The sequence below is a fragment of the Ranitomeya variabilis genome, chromosome 5 (genome assembly GCF_051348905.1).
Source record: "Ranitomeya variabilis isolate aRanVar5 chromosome 5, aRanVar5.hap1, whole genome shotgun sequence".
Lineage (NCBI taxonomy): Eukaryota > Metazoa > Chordata > Amphibia > Anura > Dendrobatidae > Ranitomeya > Ranitomeya variabilis.
In genome coordinates, this window is record NC_135236.1 from 371,332,297 (window position 1) to 371,351,563 (window position 19,267).

At 42.4% G+C, this 19,267-nt stretch overlaps 1 protein-coding gene across 2 annotated transcripts in view; it reads left to right on the plus strand.

The window, feature by feature from the left end:
• The window catches only part of POT1 (protection of telomeres 1), a 134,152-nt gene that overhangs the window by 104,522 nt on the left and 10,363 nt on the right, over window positions 1–19,267 (plus strand). The window contains exons 13-15 of one of the 2 annotated variants that reach the window (XM_077264928.1): window positions 6,447–6,541; window positions 12,092–12,197; window positions 12,430–12,842. In XM_077264928.1, coding sequence (XP_077121043.1) covers window positions 6,447–6,541; window positions 12,092–12,197; window positions 12,430–12,554 — 326 coding nt within the window. In that variant the 3' untranslated portion in view covers window positions 12,555–12,842. Of the gene's footprint in view, window positions 1–6,446; window positions 6,542–12,091; window positions 12,198–12,429; window positions 12,843–19,267 lie in introns of those variants that run through there. The other variant, XM_077264929.1, reaches the window with a different exon arrangement.

Here is a 19,267-nt window from a genome sequence, read left to right on the forward strand (position 1 = left end):
CAGCGTCTTCTGCAGTGACGCTCAGGTCAGAGGGCGCGATGATGTGGTTAGTGCGCGCCCTCTGCCTGAACGTCAGTGCAGAAGGTGCTGAAGATGGAGTGGCGCCGGAACGAAGTCAGGTGAATATTGAAAAGTGCCGGGGGCCTGAACGACGGAGAGGTGAGTATGTGATTTTTTTTTTATTGCAGCAACAGCAAATGGGGCAAGTGTCTGTATGGAGCATCTTATGGGGCCATAACGCTTGTGCAGCACTGTATGGGGCAAGTGTCTGTATGGGGCCATAATCAACGTTTGTGCAGCACTATATGGGGCAAGTGTCTGTATGGAGCATCTTATGGGGCCATAACGTTTGTGCAGCACTATATGGGGCAAGTGTCTGTATGAGGCCATAATCAACGTTTGTGCAGCATTGTATGGGGCAAATGTCTGTATGGAGCATCTTATGGGGCCATAACGTTTGTGCAGCACTATATGGGGCAAATATCTTTATGGAGCATCTTATGGGGCCATAATTAACATTTGTGGAGCATTATATGGGGCAATTGTCTGTATTGAGCATCTTATGGGGCCATAATCAACATTTGTGCAGCATTATACTGGGCAAATGTGTCTATGGAGCATCTTATGGGGCCTTTATTAACCTTTATGCAGGATTATATGGGGCATATTTTAATGTGGAGCATCTTATGGGGCCATCATACATTTTATGGAGCATTATATGGGGCTCCTGATTCAATATGGATATTCAAAAACACTTAACCTACTGATGTCTCAATTAATTTTACTTTTTTTGGTATCTATTTTTACTTTTGAAATTTACCAGTAGCTGCTGCACTTCCCACCCTAGGCTTATACTCGAGTCATTAAGTTTTCCCAGTTTTTTGTGGCAAAATTAGGGGGGTCGGCTTATACTCGAGTATATACGGTATTTAATATAGTGACCAGAGAAACTCTCATTTATGTGAAAGAAGCTTGTAACACTTAGGCTACTTTCACACTAGCGTTAACTGCATTACGTCGCAAATCCGTTTTTTTGCCGAAAAAACGGATGCGTCAAAAAAGTGAAAAACGTATGCAACGCATACAGCATTTCGACGGATCCGTCGCAAATCCGTTAAACGTTTCCGTCGAAAATACTGGATGCGTTGCATACGTTGCATCCGTTTTTACCATCCGTTGCATCCGTTTTTACGACTGATCCGTTTTTAAAATGGGAGGCTCCCAAATTTGATTGGCTACTGGAAAATATGGAAAACTATATAGTTACTGTTTTTACAGCCCATCTTTGAGGGTTTTAGTTTTGTGGCAGCGATGGAAGGTGTTCTTGTGAGCATTGCTAGTTTGGTTACCGACATTATCTTTGAGACGAATCGCCTGGATATCATAGTGCGGGAGAAGGAGGCGGCAGCGGAAAAACGGAGGATGCTTCTGCAGCAACGGAGACGGAGGCGACTCTGGATACATCCGATTAATGAACTACGGATGATGATAAAGGGATCCAAACCCTACCCCTAACCTCACCCCTAACCGTTTAATGAACATTTTCTGACAGTCATAGTGCCACGTATTTCAGTGCCACATATTTCAGTGCCACGTATTTCAGTGCCACGTATTTCAGTGCCACGTATTTCAGTGCCACGTATTTCAGTGCCACGTATTTCAGTGCCACGTATATAAGTGCCACGTATATAAGTGCCACGTATAACCACGTAGTTATAGTATTTATAGTACGTGGCACTTAAATACGTGGCACTTAAATACGTGGCACTTAAATACGTGGCACTTATATACGTGGCACTTATATACGTGGCACTTATATACGTGGCACTTAAATACGTGGCTGGCAGTCTTCTCTCTGGGTCTTGCTGGCATATGTGGGGTTGAAGGCCCAGGCCAGGTTTATATAGATTTGGGGGTGTCTGGCCAGTTGGCAACAAAATCCAGCTTCTGAGCATGCTCAGTGTAAAAAAACGTATTGCAGCGCTGCATTGCGTCGTACGACGTGTCCCGACGCATCCGTCGCTCATAGGCTTCCATTGTAGCCAACGACGTATGCCGCAGGATGCGTCGCGACACGTTTTTTAGGCGGAGACAAAAAACGTTACAAGCAACGTTTTTTGCCGACGACGTGTGGCCAAATTTCGACGCATCCGTCGTAAAACGGACACGACGTATGCCAATCCGTCGCAATACGTCGCCAATACAAGTCTATGGGGAAAAAACGCATCCAGCAAAAACTTTTGCTGGATGCGTTTTTTCTGAAAAAAGACGTTTTGAGACGTAATGCAGTTAACGCTAGTGTGAAAGTAGCCTTAGTATAATACGAAGTGTAACACTTTTAGGGGCTGCATCCACCAGGATCACCAGTTTTATTTATTCCAATCTGCATCACCTGTCCTGATGCCATGTAAGTAATCAAGCAGCACAGTCTGCAGCCAGGGCCCCCTCAACTCTGCTCTTGGGGACTGCACAATACGCCTTACAAACCGTACATCCTGTCCTCAATTCTACTAAGATTGCTTGTTAAATCCCAGAGAACCCATTTAATAATGCATAAAACACAGCGTTAGCTGAATGTCGCTGGCACTCTCATCACATATTCTCTTACACTAAATGCACTTCTCGGTTGTTTACTTTCTGACCAATAAAAGTTTTACAAGGATTTTGTTCTACAGCTAATGCTCTTGGATATTTTACACCTCCTATTCCCCATCAGACCCCTGCGGATATAGTTTATATTTTGGCCACTGAGCCAGTCTAGCTGCAGTACCCTATTTATCTTGATACATGTGGAATTCAGATGCTCGAGTTTCATGGTCTGTGTCTTAATCGCAGTTCCCACACTGTCCGCAGGTCTATGATCCTCCTAGTTCAGTCAGGAGACCCACAGTCAGTCCAGACATCACAGTCCATATGTGTCTGAATAGAGACCTACTTGTAGAAACCAATACACATTGTTCAGCCAATGGTCTATTGTTATGAACCTTCTTGAAGAAATGACTTCAAAAGATGCACTTAACTCCATAGCGGTTGTGCACACACTGGAAGGTGTTTTTATTTCCAATTTTTCTGTAAATTATATGGCAAAATTAATGTTTAATTTATATCTCCAATTGTTCTGCAAAAAAATAAACTTGCTTTGTCAATGGGTGCGTATGGCCTGTGGATTCAACTACAATATACAGTGGCTTACAAAAACATTCACCCCCTGTTATGAGCCGGGATTCTCCCGCTGCACAGGGTAGATCCCAAGCCTTGCCTGCATCTGCAGTCTCCCATTCTGCTTTGACCACTACTGGTGCTGCTGAGCATAAACGTCGGTCCCAGCATCTTGCTCAGACTCGTGCTATTCGTCTGGTTACTGCTGGCTCTTCAGCCAAGCCTATGGTAACCAGCGGTAGTCAACGACGAGCGAACACTCTGGAGACTAAATCCAGAAATCACCCCACTGAGCATGCTCGTCATGTGGCGATGTCTCATTGATGATTGCTCGTCAGCTGCTCTAGTGATGTGGCAGCTCCGGATTGGTCCACGGGCAAGGTCCAATCTGACTGGACTTAAGCTGTACATATAAAAGGTTCTCAGAGGTGCACGCCGTTGCGCTAGTATCAATCTGATTTCATGTGTGAATGTACTTTGCAACGGTGTGGTCTGTGTCCGCATGTGCTCAGGGTCGGTTGTTAGCCATTAGAATTCCGGCACCTCCAGAGGAGAGTTTGTTCGTATGGATTCAGGGCTGGCGTACAGCCACTAAAATTCTGGCACCTCCAGAGAGTTGTTTGAGTGCAGTTACTGACTGTCTGACCACTGCTATTGGTGACCACTGCTCGTTGGTGGGCTTCGATCCTCTGTGAAGTTAACAGGGATCGTGTCTAGCGTCATTTTTCGTTACTGTGTGCGAGTGACACAGCTCTACTGCTGAGCATCAGCTTCGTTACTGTGTGCGAGTGACACTACTTCGTGTGCTGCTCACTGAGTGACTTGTAACTCAGTGCGAGCTAGCAATCGTTCACTGCATTCTCCACCATTGTTCACATTAGCTGCAGTTTTACATCTCTGCACTGTGCATCCCGGGTTGCGATTGCACTTCTTCATTAAATCTATTTAGTGCTATCCGCTAACCCTAACACCCCCCCTTGGCTTTTTACCTATTTTGTTACATTACCACATGTGTTTATATATTTTTGTATTCCGATTCATGTGTCATTCATCAGCACCAAATAGTCTAAGTTGACGAAGTGAAGTGAGAAAAAAATAGGCATAAATTCAATTTATGGGATCAAATAGCTAAAAATGTGGCATGTGCATAAGTATTAACCTATTTTCCTATGAAGCCCCTAAAAATTTCTGGTGCAAGCACTTACCTTCATAAATTGGAAAGGAAGTCCACCTATGTGCAATCTAATTGTCACATGGTCTGTTACTATATATACACACCTTTTCTGAAAGGCCACAGAGGCTGCAACACCAAAAAGGAAGAGGCACCACTAAGCAAACACCATGAAGACCAAAGAGTTCTTCAAACAAGTCAGGGACAAAGTTGTTGAGAAGTACAAGTCAGGGTTGGATTAAAATAAATAAATATTACAATCACTGATGATCACCTGGGGCACCATCAAATCCATTATCATCAAACGCAAAGGACATTGTACCAAAACAAACCTGCCAAGAGTGCCACCCACCAAAACTTTCAACCAGGGCAAGGAGAACGTTAATCAAAGAGGCAGCACAGAGACCAAAGGTAATGCTGAAGGAGCTGCAGAGTTCCCAAGCAGAGACTGGAGTATCTGTCCATACGACCTCAATAAGCTGTACACTCCATAAGGGTAGCCTTTACGAAAGAGTACACAGAAAACAGTCGTTACTTACATACAAAAATTGGAAAGCTCGTTTTGAGTTTGTCAAAAGACATGTGGGAGACCCCCCCAAATATTTGGAGGAAGGTGATGTGGTTAGTTGAGATCAAAATTTAACTTTTTGGCCACCAAGGTAAATGGCTATGTCTGTCGTCAAACCAGCACAGCGCATCACACCAAGAACACCATCCCCGCAGTGAAATGTGGTGGCAGTATTGTGCTGTGGGGATGTTTTTCGGCAACAGAGACTGAAAATTGTCAGAATCAAGGGCAAGATGGATGGTGCTTGCCCCAGTTGCAAAAGCAACCCATTTGTACACTGCGATTGTGTTGCAAGGAGCGGTTGATCTGAACCTATAATGGCAACTTTTGGGACTATACATTTTCATTATTGTCATCTTAGATTTTTAGCTCCTTCTGCCCACGCCATACGTCCGCAACCACTACTTGCATAACTCCTTTTTAAATGCTGCAGCCCAACCTTCGCCCCCATGTAAAATAAAAAAAAAAAATATATATATATATATATATATATATATATATATATATATATATATATATCTTTTTGGATTATAAGACACACTTTTTCCACCCAAATTTTGGGAAAAATGGGGGTGCATCTTATAATGCGGATATACCTTACCGGTACCGTTACTGCAGGCTGGGATGAGGCGGTGTCCGGTGCTGCTTCGGGTATCTGGCGCTGCGGGGTTCTCCGGTGCTGCTGCAGGGGTCTCCGATGGTGCAGGGGCCCTGCTGACATTTTGTGAAAGGCCAGAGCCTCGCAGTTTCATGGTTTTGTTATGCTGGGGACTCCGGGAAAATGGCCGCCGGGGGGGTGGCACATGTGCAGATGGAGAACTCTGCACCAAGATCTCGAGAGATGAGATCTCAGCATTGTCCCGGAGACCCCCGCAACAGCATCGGAGACCCCTGCAGCAGCATTGGACACATGAAGCAGTACCGAACACCTGCTGCGCCCCTCCGCACATCTGAACACTCCGTCATCCCAGCCTGCGGCCTGCAGCATCACCCCACTCCTGCCTCCTCCACCAGTGACCCGGGGTCACCGCAGCCACCACCCCCGGTAAGCAATAAGATGGATTATAAGAAGCACCACCATTTCATTAAAAGAAAAAAAAAATCCTATTTTTCTCCTCAAAATTTGGTGTGCATCCTATAATCCGGAGCATCTTATAATCCGGAAAATACAGTGTATGTATATATATCTTTCTCCCACTCCAGCACCATTCCAGCTATGGCTGCTCCAGATGACATGGTGGTGCCATGTGAGCACTACAGCCTTTCGGCACCTGATGATCAGCTGCAGCAGTCACATGTCATACCAATCATGCGATCACCCAGTACTGACATCGGTGAAACTGTGCCTGTGCGGGAGGGGAGTATAACTTTTTTTCATTTTACAAGGGGGCCTATGTCATTTAAAAATGGGCTGTCCCTTTAATAACGAAAAATTACACAGTTGTAATTATTTAATAGGTGTTTACTTACTGTGGCATGGTATATTGGCTTAAATACCCTATATTTCGGATTTATTTTTTCTCATGCATTCTCCTGCGTTGGATTTAGCTTTGGACATTGAAGTCTTTTCACATCTTTTTGTTATGACGCTCACTCTTGAAGATGAAACTGGATCTCTAAATGCTTATTTGTGGCGGCATGCCGTGAGTATGACTTTCTTTATCCTTTAACCCCTTAGTGACAGAGCCAATTTGGTACTTAATGACCGAGCCAATTTTTACATTTCTAGAAAGACCAGACACATGAGGTTTGTGCACACCTGTTTCAATACTCAGACCAAGAAAACAATGAAAAAATACATGGCTAAATTTGAACACTAGGACACACAAATCCACAAACAATAAAAACAATTAAAAACATGGGAACATCATAGTAGTCCACCCGTGCCCCTCAAAGTTAAAGATTTTATAACCGTGTGTTGAACAAACAGTAGACAAATAACAAATCCGAAAATACTTGGCACTCTACATGAATAATTATCATATGCAAAAGGTTTATTGATGTGCATCCATAAAGGCAAGTCGAACGTTTTCGGTCCACATCCGGACCTTCATCAGAACAAATACTGTATACTAGCAAAAAAACAAAATATACACAAGGATATAAATGAATACACTTCATAGTAAATGGATATTTTTACGTAATAGAATAACAATCATGCACATATAAATCAAATGAGACAAAAAAAAGAGAAGAACAAACACACGCTGTATGTCTTGTGATTGTGCTAAATTCAAGAGTCCTGAAAAGGAAGAAAAAGTCCAGAGAAAGCCGTGAAGCAACAGTACATAGTGTGCTGGAGGAAGGCTCTATATTGAAATTAAGGAACAAAAACCATGGTGATAGGCTGTCCGACGAAAATATTAGTGCTTGGGTGCAAAAAGGATACCGGTATAGCTATATACAAGGAGAGGGTCTCACAGAGATCTGGTGCAGGGAGAAACGTTAATCCTGTCTCTATAGATTCCAATATTGGAAGGGTAGCCTGGGGAAAAAAGGTTAACTGTCAAGAAAATCATAAGTAGTGAATCTGTTCATCACAAACAGATGTAGCACAAGGTACCATATGATAACAGCGGTTATAGACCTCGTATGATACTGTCATGGAAATATAGCATATGGTAGTACATGTTATGGACTCAAGTTAGCGCTGCTGAAAGAAAATGGCTTACTGTGACCCACTGTACTCATGATAATACTGGACACTATTCAAGTCTACGGCGAGCATATCTTCGAAGAGTCACTACAAAAAATTTGAAGTGTCGTAGTCCCTGTTTAGTCCTTTGGGTTCTAATGTCTGCTGTGTAAAGATCCAGTAGGCCTCCCGTTTTTTCAGCATCTTAACTCGGTTTTGACCCCTTCTGCCTGGGTCAATTTGTTCCAATACCTGGAATCTAAGTTGTGCCACATTGTGCCCCATCTTCTTAAAGTGATACAGAAGGGGAAGGTGAACTCTTCCGCATGTCCGGTCACGTGACATACTCTGAAGCCGGCCCCTATATAACAGGAACTGAATGCCGCCTCCTGCAGCGCCATTTACCCAGCGACTCCGGTCGCATCACACGTGCGCCTACATGGACTGGACTTCTTGCTGCATCCAGGTAATCTAACCAGCTGTACCAGCGATTAACTCCCTCCTTGCGGATACTGTCTGTACTGGTTAGTAAGCGGGTTCCTTATACTATGTTGTATCATTTCCATCCTGGACTTCTGGTACCATCTTTGCCGTAGACTTGAATAGTGTCCAGTATTGTCATGAGTACAGTGGGTCACAGTAAGCCATTTTCTTTCAGCAGCGCTAACTTGAGTCCATAACATGTACTACCATATGCTATATTTCCATGACAGTATCATACGAGGTCTATAACCACTGTTATCATATGGTACCTTGTGCTACATCTGTTTGTGATGAACAGATTCACTACTTATGATTTTCTTGACAGTTAACCTTTTTTCCCCAGGCTACCCTACCAATATTGGAATTTATAGAGACAGGATTAACGTTTCTCCCTGCACCAGATCTCTGTGAGATCCTCTCCTTGTATATACAGTCATATGAAAATGTTTGGGCACCCCTATTAATCTTAAGCTTAATGTTTTATAAAAATTGTTTTTTTTTTGCAACAGCTATTTCAGTTTCATATATCTAATAACTGTTGGACACAGTAATGTTTCTGCCTTGAAATGAGGTTTATTGTACTAACAGAAAATGTGCAATCTGCATTCAAACAAAAATTGACAGGTGCATAAGTATGGGCACCCTTATCATTTTCTTGTTTTAAATACTCCTACCTACTTTTTACTGACTTACTAAAGCCCTTTTTTTGGTTTTGTAGCCTCATTGAGCTTTGAACTTCATAGCTAGGTGTATGCAATCATGAGAAAAGCTACTTAAAGTGGCCACTTGCAAGTTGTTCTCCTGTTTGAATCTCCTCTGAAGAGTGGCATCATGGGCTCCTCAAAACTGTCAAATGATCTGAAAACAAAGATTATTCAACATAGCTGTTCAGGGGAAGGATACAAAAAGCTGTCTCAGAGATTTAACCTGTCAATTTCCACTGTGAGGAACATAGTAAGGAAATGGAAGAACACAGGTACAGTTCTTGTTAAGGCCAGAAGTGGCAGGCCAAGAAAAACATCAGAAAGGCAGAGAAGAAGAATGGTGAGATCAGTCAAGGACAATCCTCAGACCACCTCCAGAGAGCTGCAGCATCAACTTGCTGCAGATGGTGTCACTGTGCATCGGTCAACTATACAGCATACTGTGTTTTTTTGCCGCCATGCATAACGCCTTTTTGTATGACCAAACAACTCAATCTTGGTTTCATCAGTCCACAGGACCTTCTTCCAAAAAGAAATTGGCTTCTTCAAATGTGCTTTTGCATACCTCAGCCGACTCTGTGGCGTGCTTGCAGAAACGGCTTCTTTCGCATCACTCTCCCATACAGCTTCTCCTTGTGCAAAGTGCGTTGTATAGTTGACCGATGCACAGTGACACCATCTCCAGCAAGTTGATGCTGCAGCTCTCTGGAGGTGGTCTGAGGATTGTCCTTGACTGATCTCTCCATTCTTCTTCTCTGCCTTTCTGATGTTTTTCTTGGCCTGCCACTTCTGGCCTTAACAAGAACTGTACCTGTGTTCTTCCATTTCCTTACTATGTTTCTCACAGTGGAAATTGACAGGTTAAATCTCTGAGACAACTTTTTGTATCCTTCCCCTGAACAACTATGTTGAATAATCTTTGTTTTCAGATCATTTGACAGTTGTTTTTAGGAGCCCATGATGCCACTCTTCAGAGGAGATTCAAACAGGAGAACAACTTGCAAGTGGCCACTTTAAGTAGCTTTTCTCATGATTGCATACACCTGGCTATGAAGTTCAAAGCTCAATGAGGTTACAAAACCACAAAAAGTGCTTTAGTAAGTCAGTAAAAAGTAGGTAGGAGTATTTAAAACAAGAAAATGATAAGGGTGCCCATACTTATGCACCTGTCAAAATTTGTTTGAATGCAGATTGCACATTTTCTGTTAGTACAATAAACCTCATTTCAAGGCAGAAACATTACTGTGTCCAACAGTTATTAGATATATGAAACTGAAATAGCTGTTGCAAAAAAAACAATTTTTATAAAACATTAAGCTTAAGATTAATAGGGGTGCCCAAACTTTTTCAAATAACTGTAGCTATACCGGTATCCTTTTTGCACCCAAGCACTAATATTTTCATCGGACAGCCTATCACCACGGTTTTTGTTCCTTAATTTCAATATAGAGCCTTCCTCCAGCACACTATGTACTGTTGCTTCATGGCTTCCTCCGGACTTTTTCTTCCTTTTTCAGGACTCTTGAATTTAGCACAATCACAAGACATGCAGCGTGTGTTTGTTCTTCTCTTTATTTTTGTCTCATTTGATTTATATGTGCATGATTGTTATTCTATTACGTAAAAAGATCCATTTACTATGAAGTGTATTCATTTATATCCTTGTGTATATTTTGTTTTTTTGCTAGTATATTTGTTCTGATGAAGGTCCGGATGTGGACCGAAAACGTTCGACTTGCCTTTATGGATGCACATCAATAAACCTTTTGCATATGATAATTATTCATCTAGAGTGCCAAGTTTTTTCGGATTTGGATTTGTTGGGCTGGATATACCCTACTTGAGCACCTACTCTATACACTACTACGAGTGCCGTGTTGTTCTATTATTACATTAGTAGACAAATAACAGTTAATAGTTATTTAATGTTTAATTCATTGCTATAGGGGTTGACTGTGACATATTGTCTACATGAACAGGGCAGCTTGACATTTGATTATAGTTGCTATGTATTATCTGTTGTTATCTATCCTCATGGTGATTGCTAGATGCTATTTTGTGATCCTGTCATAGCTTACTATTAACTGTTATTTGCCTACTGTTGGTTCAATACACGGTTATAAAATCTGATAGTCACGCTTTTTGTTGTTTATGGATTTGTGTGTACTAGTGTTCAAATAAAGCCATGTATTTTTTCATTGTTTTCTTGGACTGAGTATTGAAACAGGTGTGCACACCCCTCATGTGTCTGGTCTTTCTTGCTTTTTGTTCATGTTGTATTTCCAGGCACGGTGTGTCATCCTGGTACATATATTGACATGTATATTACTTAATGGAGGTGAACCCTATTCCTCTTTTGTTACAATTTTTCCAATTCTGACCGCTGTCACTTTATCAGGTTATAACTCAGGAACGCTCCAACGGATCCCACTGATTCGAAGACTGTTTTTTCGTTACATATTGTACTTTGGTAGTGGTAAAATGTCTTCAATAAGACTTGCGTTTATTTATGAAAAAAAAAATGGAAATTTGGCAAAAATTTTGAACATTTAGCAATTTTCAAACTTTTAATTTTTGTGCTCTTAAATCAGTCATATCGCACAAAATAGTTAATAAATAACATTCCCAACATGTCTAATTTACATCAGCACAATTTTGCAAACATTATTTTATTTTGTTAGAACTTATAAGGGTTAAAAGTTGACCAGCGATTTCTCATTTTCCCAACAAATTGTTTTTTTAAGGGACCACCTCACATTTGAAGTGAGTTTGGGGGGTTAATATAACAGAAAATGCCCAAAAGTGACACCATTCTAAAAACGGCACCCCTCAAGGTGCGCAAAACCACATTCAAGAAGTTTATTAACCTTTCAGGTGCTTCACGAGAACTAAAGCAATGTGGAAGGAAAAAATTTACATTTTTACTTTTTTCACAAAAATTTACTTTGGAATCAAACTTTTTTATTTTCACAAAGGTATCAGGAGAAATTGCACAGCAAATTTTGTGGTCCATATTCTCCTGAGTATGCCAGTACACCATATGTGGGGGAAAGCCACTGGCACATCGCAGGGATCAGAAGGGAGGCAGCGCCGTTTGACTTTTTGAAATCAAAATTGTCAGGAATCAATGGCGGGCACCATGTCGCCTTTGGAAACCCCCCAGTTCTAATGAAACTTGTACTTAGTGTTATTGCTTTATCACACATTTTTTTTTTTAGAAAGCAATATTCATTCTAAATAGTACTTGGGCGGTTTCTGAGGCTTTAGGAGCCTGACCGGTTCCCTTTAAATGTGATCTAGCATGAAGATGGTATTGGTCTTGTGTTTTTAGATACTAAATATTTGTTTTTATCTTTCTTGTGCAATCATAGGAACAATTCTTTCAGATCTCTCCCTCTGAGATACTTTTGGATGGAGATCTCCAAGAAAAACTTCACAACATCATGAGTGTATTGTGTCCATCAACACAGCAAATTAGTAAGTATTTTATTCAACAAATATCTCATGCTGATATTGCAGGTTTAGTTCAGATGTGCATAGTGGCAAAACATAAGATGTATATTGTCCTTTTACCTTCATTATTCACTTGCTTTGAAAATGTAAAATGTTTACCTTGCGGTACTTGTCAGAAATTTGCCCGTTGTTGTGTTTGCTTCTAAGGTTGCTGTTGGTAATATATGATGTCTTATTTATACCTTTTTGATTTTAGGTGAACATCCCTGGATGGACTGCTGCATAAAATCATACCATTCTTGTACTGGAGGCAGAGAACAAACCTGTTACGAAATTTTCGACACTTTGCTTTCAGAACCAAATCTGGCCAGATCAGTATAAAGTAAGGTAGATGCAGTAAGTCGAGAATACTTTCTCTATGCGCTGCTCGTGCTGCTGCATAACTCATACCTATGTTTTTATGGAAGAAAAGTATAGTCTGCAGCACTACTCTTGCTTTGAAAAACACCAGGAACCTGCTAGACCCTTTAATAATGGAGATCCGACTAACATACTCTAGGTATACATCTAAGTATCTGTTTTATGGATACGTTTGTATTTAATACCATCTTCAGTGTATGTATGTTCAATTAAACACGTTCATATCTTTATTAAATGTCCCATATCTTCCCTCTTTTGTGTAAGTCTGTCTCTGGAATCCCAGGTAGTAGTGAAGCTGCTTTCTTCCTGTACACCAGTCTTAATGAAGGGCTCACTGGAGTACAATGCACCAAATTCATTAAGGGAACCTGTCAGCAGGATTGTGCACAGTAGCCTACACATAGTGTCAGGTCGGCGCCGTTATACTGATGAAAATGATACCTTGGTTTATGAAATCAGTCTTGTGGTTGTTTTTTTTTTTAATCTTTATTTTCAGTTTTGAATTAATGATATGCTCGTGCTGCGGGACGGGCCTGGAGGGGGGATCTGCATGTGGTGCTCTGATTATTCATAATGCAGACTGCTGACAGGTCACTGATCCCTCACTGACCTTCTCCCTAGTTTGCATAATGAATACCTGTACATACTGAAGTAAAAAAAAAAATAAATGCTTTTGCAGGCAGGTGCCAGCCATGGCACCTGCGCTGCAGCATAATCGCATGATTAGTGTCCAGTTAACAAGTATTCTTGACGTTATTGAGCAAGTGTAAAAAAAAAAAAAAGAACAAAAATTCAATTTGAAAATGGTACCCGCCGCCGATGTGTATAGAGATCCAATAGCTACTGTTGCGCAGGCGCCGGAGAAGAAAGAAAAATTCCTCCTCCAAGATGGCGCCGCCAAGCCTGCACAGTACCAGCTCTCAAAGATCGCCATATTTTAGTATGTATAGATAATATTTATATTTATTATGTTAACCAGGGGGCAGGTCACTGAGGGATCAGTGTGACCTGTAAATAGTCTTCATTATGAATACCTAATCAGAGCACCACATGAAGACTACCCCCACGGGACGCCTTGGAACATGAGCATAACATTAACTAAAAACTAAAAGAAAAGATTTAACAACCACAAGACGAATTTCATCAACCAAGTTACCATTTTAATTAGTATCACGGCGCCAACCTGACACTGTGTGTAGGTTACTGTGCACAATCCTGCCATAGAGATCCAATAGCTACTGTTGCACAGGCGCCGGCGGCGCCATCTTGCTGGAGAAGAAAGAAAAATTCTCCTCCAAGATAGCGCCGGCGAGCCTGCGCAGTAGCAGCTCTCGAAGATCGCCATATTTTAGTATGTATATGTAATATTTATATTTATTATGTTAACCAGGGGGCACATCACTGAGGGATCAGTGTGACCTGTAAATAGTCTTCATTATTAATATCTAATCAGAGCACCACATGAAGACCCCCACAGGATGCCTTGGAACATGAGCATAACATTAACTAAAAACTAAAAGAAAAGATTTAACAACAACCACAAGACGAATTTCAGCAACCAAGTTATCATTTTAATTAGTATCACAGCGCCAACCTGACACTGTCTGTAGGTTACTGTGCACAATCCTGCTGACAGGTTTCCTTTAAAGTGAATCTGTCAGGTCATTTTTGTGTACTCTACTAATAGTATCCTGAAATAGGGCTTGGGCAACTCTTTAAAGGGAAGGTACCACGTTTGTAGATCATTAATAAATCAATGTAATGTAGCATAATATGCTGTTATAACCAAGATTTGATTGCATTTGAAACATATTTTGTGTGTTATAGGAGTTTAAAGAAGGCACTGGAGGCTGAGATCTTGCTTTCACAGCAGCAGCACAACACTATCAGTGTCATAATACGGCACCTCATGGTCATAGGAGATAACAGACCGCCGCTGACCCTATCTATTGTAATGGAGCAGTCACTACTGTGAATTGGGCACGCCTCTGTGGGCTGCACAATTCACAGTCGTGGGAGTGTTCTGCTGCCATTTTCATGGAGCCCTCGACTGTCGATTTGTCTCCTGTCATTAGGATATGCTAACAGAAAAAGTACTATTTCATAACAGATCCTAGATTGAGAGGAGTAAAATGCAGAAGAAAAGCTCGGGTAGAGTATCAGAGACTGCAAAAACATCAAGGAGGAACAGTGAACAAAATGGCGCTGCCCTGTCATGCTACTCTTTATTCTGCCCCAGGGATACTAAACCACCCATAAGGGGAGGGAAATGGTGATGTCAGCAGTTACTGCCCCTATTTTCCAGCTAACAGTAAAGCTGGTAAGTCTTACTATAGCTGCTTGAGGTCTAAAACAGAAAATGCTCCCCCTAGTTGTAATTATATATATTTGTAAGAAAATATACAATATTTTTCATATAGAAATGCTTGCAAACATTGCATTATTACATTTTAATTACTATTTTAAGCTACGTTTCACAAAAAAACGCAAACTATAAGAATACTTGTGGCACCTTCCCTTTAAGGACATGTAACTTTTATTTCTGTACGTGGCCCCATTGTGTTCCTTTAAGCCCCAAACAAATGTATTGTCTTGTGTTGGTAAGTCATGCATATGTAAATGACAAATTAATATTCACCCCTTCTCCCTCCTATAATTCTGTCCACCCTGCTGCTCTGGCGTCAATGATTTGAGTCAGACTGCTATCTGCCCGAAGATCACATCACAATCCTCGGATTGGCCGCCTGTTCTCCTGACCCGATTCACAGCTGCATAGAAATGCATGCTTTCATGGTCAGGTCAGGAGAGCAGACGACCAGTCCGAAGTTTGCAATACTATCCTGGGGCAAGTAACTCGGCAGTCTGTCTGCCTCCAATAAGTGACCCAGGTCAGGAGGGGTGGGTGGGATTATGTGTGGGGGAAGGGGAGAATATTCATTTCAGATTTGCCATATTTTTCAGACTATAAGACACACTTTTTTCCTCCCAAAATGTGGAGGAAAATTGGGGAAGTGCGTCTTATAATCCGGATGTACCGGCTCTGGCTGTGGTGGGGAGTTGGAGGAGCAGTTTTGGCGGAGCAGCGTGTCACAGAGGCAGGAGCCGGCTGCTGTGGCTAACTCTTGTGCCTGCTGCTAAAGAGATATTAATATTCACTGCATTCCACACCCATGAGCATGGAGGGTAATGAATATTAATTTATTTCTTGTATGATTGGCCCCATCCCATGGTCTCATCCTTATCCTACTATGATTGGTCCCATCCCGTTCCCGGTATGATTGCTCCCTCCCTTATTCTGGTATGATTGGCCCCATCCCAGTCCTGGTATGCAGGACTTTGTTTTTTTTAATGCTTGTAAGCAGCGCATGGCAGGGACATCATGCGCTGCTCACAAGCAAACCACAGCTGCCGGAGTACTCACCGGGACTGTTCATCGCAGAGAGCAGTTTCCCTTAAGTATCGGCACACATGACCGCCGGTAGCAGCAGGAAGGCTGCGGCTGACACTGCGCTACTGAAGAGCAATGATTACTCACTGCTTTCTGCAATGAACAGTTCCGGTGAGTATTCTGGCAGCTGTGCTCGCTCTGCTTGTGAGCAGCGCCTGACGTTCCTGCCATGCGCTGCTTACAAGAATTAAGCAGATACTGGCAACAGAGCAGGACGCTGTGAGGGAGCGAAGGAAGGTAAGTGTAGTGGTTTGTTTTTTTAATCTTTTCTGATGGGGCCCATGCATACCAGGACCCGTTATGGGCCAATCATAGTAGGATAAGGATGGGACCATGCACACCAGGCCTGGATTGGGGCTAATCATACCAGGATAAGGATAGAGCCATGCACACCAGGACTGGGATGGGGGCCAATCATACCAGGTTAAGGTATGGGGATGGAGGCCATGCATATCAGGATAGGGATAAGGGGGCCATTCTTACCAGGAAAGGGATGAGATAGCCATGCATACCAGGATGGGATGAGGGGACCATATTTACCAGGATAGGGGATATTAAGTACAGAATTGATCACATAGAATTGACCACATTTTTTGCTAAAGTTTTTTTTTTTTCCCTAATTTCCTCCTGTAAAACCTAGGTGGGTCTTATGGTCTGGTGCGTCTTATAGTCCGAAAAATACGGTACATGTGCTCCAACAAGTTAAGTGTATGTAAATGCCAAATGAATATTCACACCTATAAAACCTGCCCACCCTTCCTGGTCAGCGTCACTGATCGGATGCAGTCAGACTGCTGTGTCACTCGCCCGATCGCATCACAATCCTCGGACTGTTTGTCTGCTCTCCTGACCGGAGCACGACAGCGTAATGTATTTCTATGCGGCTGTCACTCTCAGGTCAGGAGAGCAGACAGTCAGAACAAGGATTGCAATGTGATTTTCGGGCATACAGCAGTCACACAAAACATGTTTCACCATTAAAAAAACCACTATTTTTATGTGAAAAAAAAAAAATTGCACATAATTACAATTTCAATATCTGAAATGATCTGAGCTATGAAACTGTCACATTATTTAACTCATTAGCAAATATGGTTTTGCTGTAAGTGTACTAGCCCTAGACTAATATACATACAGAGCGGTGTTTTTTTTTTCACCCCAAACCCCACTTAAAGGGAAGGTGCCACCAGTTTTCTTGTAGTTTGTTTTTTTGTGAAATTAAGCTTAAAATAGTAAATAAAATGTACTAATGCAATGTTTGCACTGTTTGCAAACATTTCTATATGAAAAATATTATATATTTTCTTACAAATATATATATTGACCACTAGGGGGAGCATTTTCCGTTTTAGACCTCAAGCAGCTATAGTAAGACTTACCAGCTTTACTGTTAGCTGGAAAATCTGGGCAGTAACTGCTGACATCAGCATTTCCCTCCCCTTTTGGGTGGTCTAATATCCCTGGGGCAGAATGAAGAGCAGCATCACAGGGCAGAGCCATTTTGTGTGTGACTGCCCTGTGATCTGCTATCACCAGCAGTTACTGCATCAGAAGTACAGTTAGTTTATGTGGTGTGTATGGAGCAGCATTGTCTGCAGAGCTGTCTGTGACTCATCCCTCAGTAAGGGTACTGTCACACAGTGGCATTTTTATCGCTACGACGGCACGATTCGTGACGTTGTAGCGATATCGTTACGATCTCGCAGTGTCTGACACGCTACTGCGATCAGGCACCCTGCTGAGAATCGTACGTCGTAGCACATCGTTTCAAACTTTCTTTCGTCGCTTGATCACCCGCTGACATCGCTGGATCGTTGTGTGTGACAGCGATCCAGCGATGTGTTCGCTGGTAACCAGGGTAAACATCGGGTAACTAAGCGCAGGGCCGCGCTTAGTAACCCGATGTTTACCGTGGTTACCAGCGTAAAAGTAAAAAAAAACAAACAGTACATACTCACCATCTGATGCCCGTCAGGTCCCTTGCCGTCTGCTTCCTGCTCTGACTGAATCCGGCCGTACAATGAGAGCAGATCACAGCGGCGACGTCACCGCTGTGATCTGCTCTCACTTTCCGGCCGGCAGACAGTCAGAGAGGAAAGCAGACGGCAAGGGACCTGACGGGCATCAGATAGTGAGTATGTACGGTTTGTTTTTTTTTACTTTTACGCTGGTAACCACGGTAAACATCGGGTTACTAAGCGCGGCCCTGCGCTTAGTTACCCGATGTTTACCCTGGTTACCCGGGGACTTCGGCATCGCTCCAGCGCCGTGATTGCACAGTGTGACCGCAATCTACGACGCTGGAGCGATAATCATACGATCGCTGCGACGTGACGGATCGTGCCGTCGTAGCGATGTAAATGGTACTGTGTGACGGTACCCTAAGATAAGAAGGAGCTCCAGGTCTGCAGTGAAGGGCCAGGCATTGTGGAGGGAGGGGAGAGATACATTGTATGGCAGAGACAGGTGTCAGGTGTCACCTCCTCTCTGCAGGCTGGGAATGCAGCTTAATGGAGTGAATGGAGCTCCTGTGATAGAGAGTAAGTGGAGCAGGGCAGAGAGCACTGGGCTATAGTAAAATGGCTGCTAGTCACACCTACAGCAGTGAGTTGTGCAGCCCACAGAGGCGTGCCCAGCTCACTGCTAACGCCTCTCCAATGTTTAAGATAGGGTTAGCGCCGGTCTATTATCTCCTATGTCCATGGGGTGCTGTAAAATGACACTGTTAGTGTCGTGAACTGCTGTGAAACCAAGATGTCAGCCCCCAGTTCCTTCTTTAAACACATATAACACACGAAATCTGTTTCACATGCATTTAAAACTTGGTTATAGCAGCATGTTATGCTACATTACAGTGATTTATTAATGATCTACAAACGCGGTACCTTACCTTTAATCATTTGCTAGACCATCTGCAGGTGAACCTCCATACATCCAGCAGAAATTATAACATTTTGGAGCCTTATGCTGCATATGGCACAAGTGAAGAATCCAAACATTATTCTATACTGGAGCGCAGTATAGCATCTTGATTTATAGCATAGTCATGTCTATGTGGTAAATAGTGATAATGTACAGTACCCGCTCTGACATCACCCCTAATTTTAAATTGAAATACCATTAAGACCCCCCCAATAAAATCATTAATATTTGTTGCACCACAAGACTAGTAGCATATTTCCTTATTGGGATCACTTCTTTGGGGTTTCCAAAGCTGGAATGTACA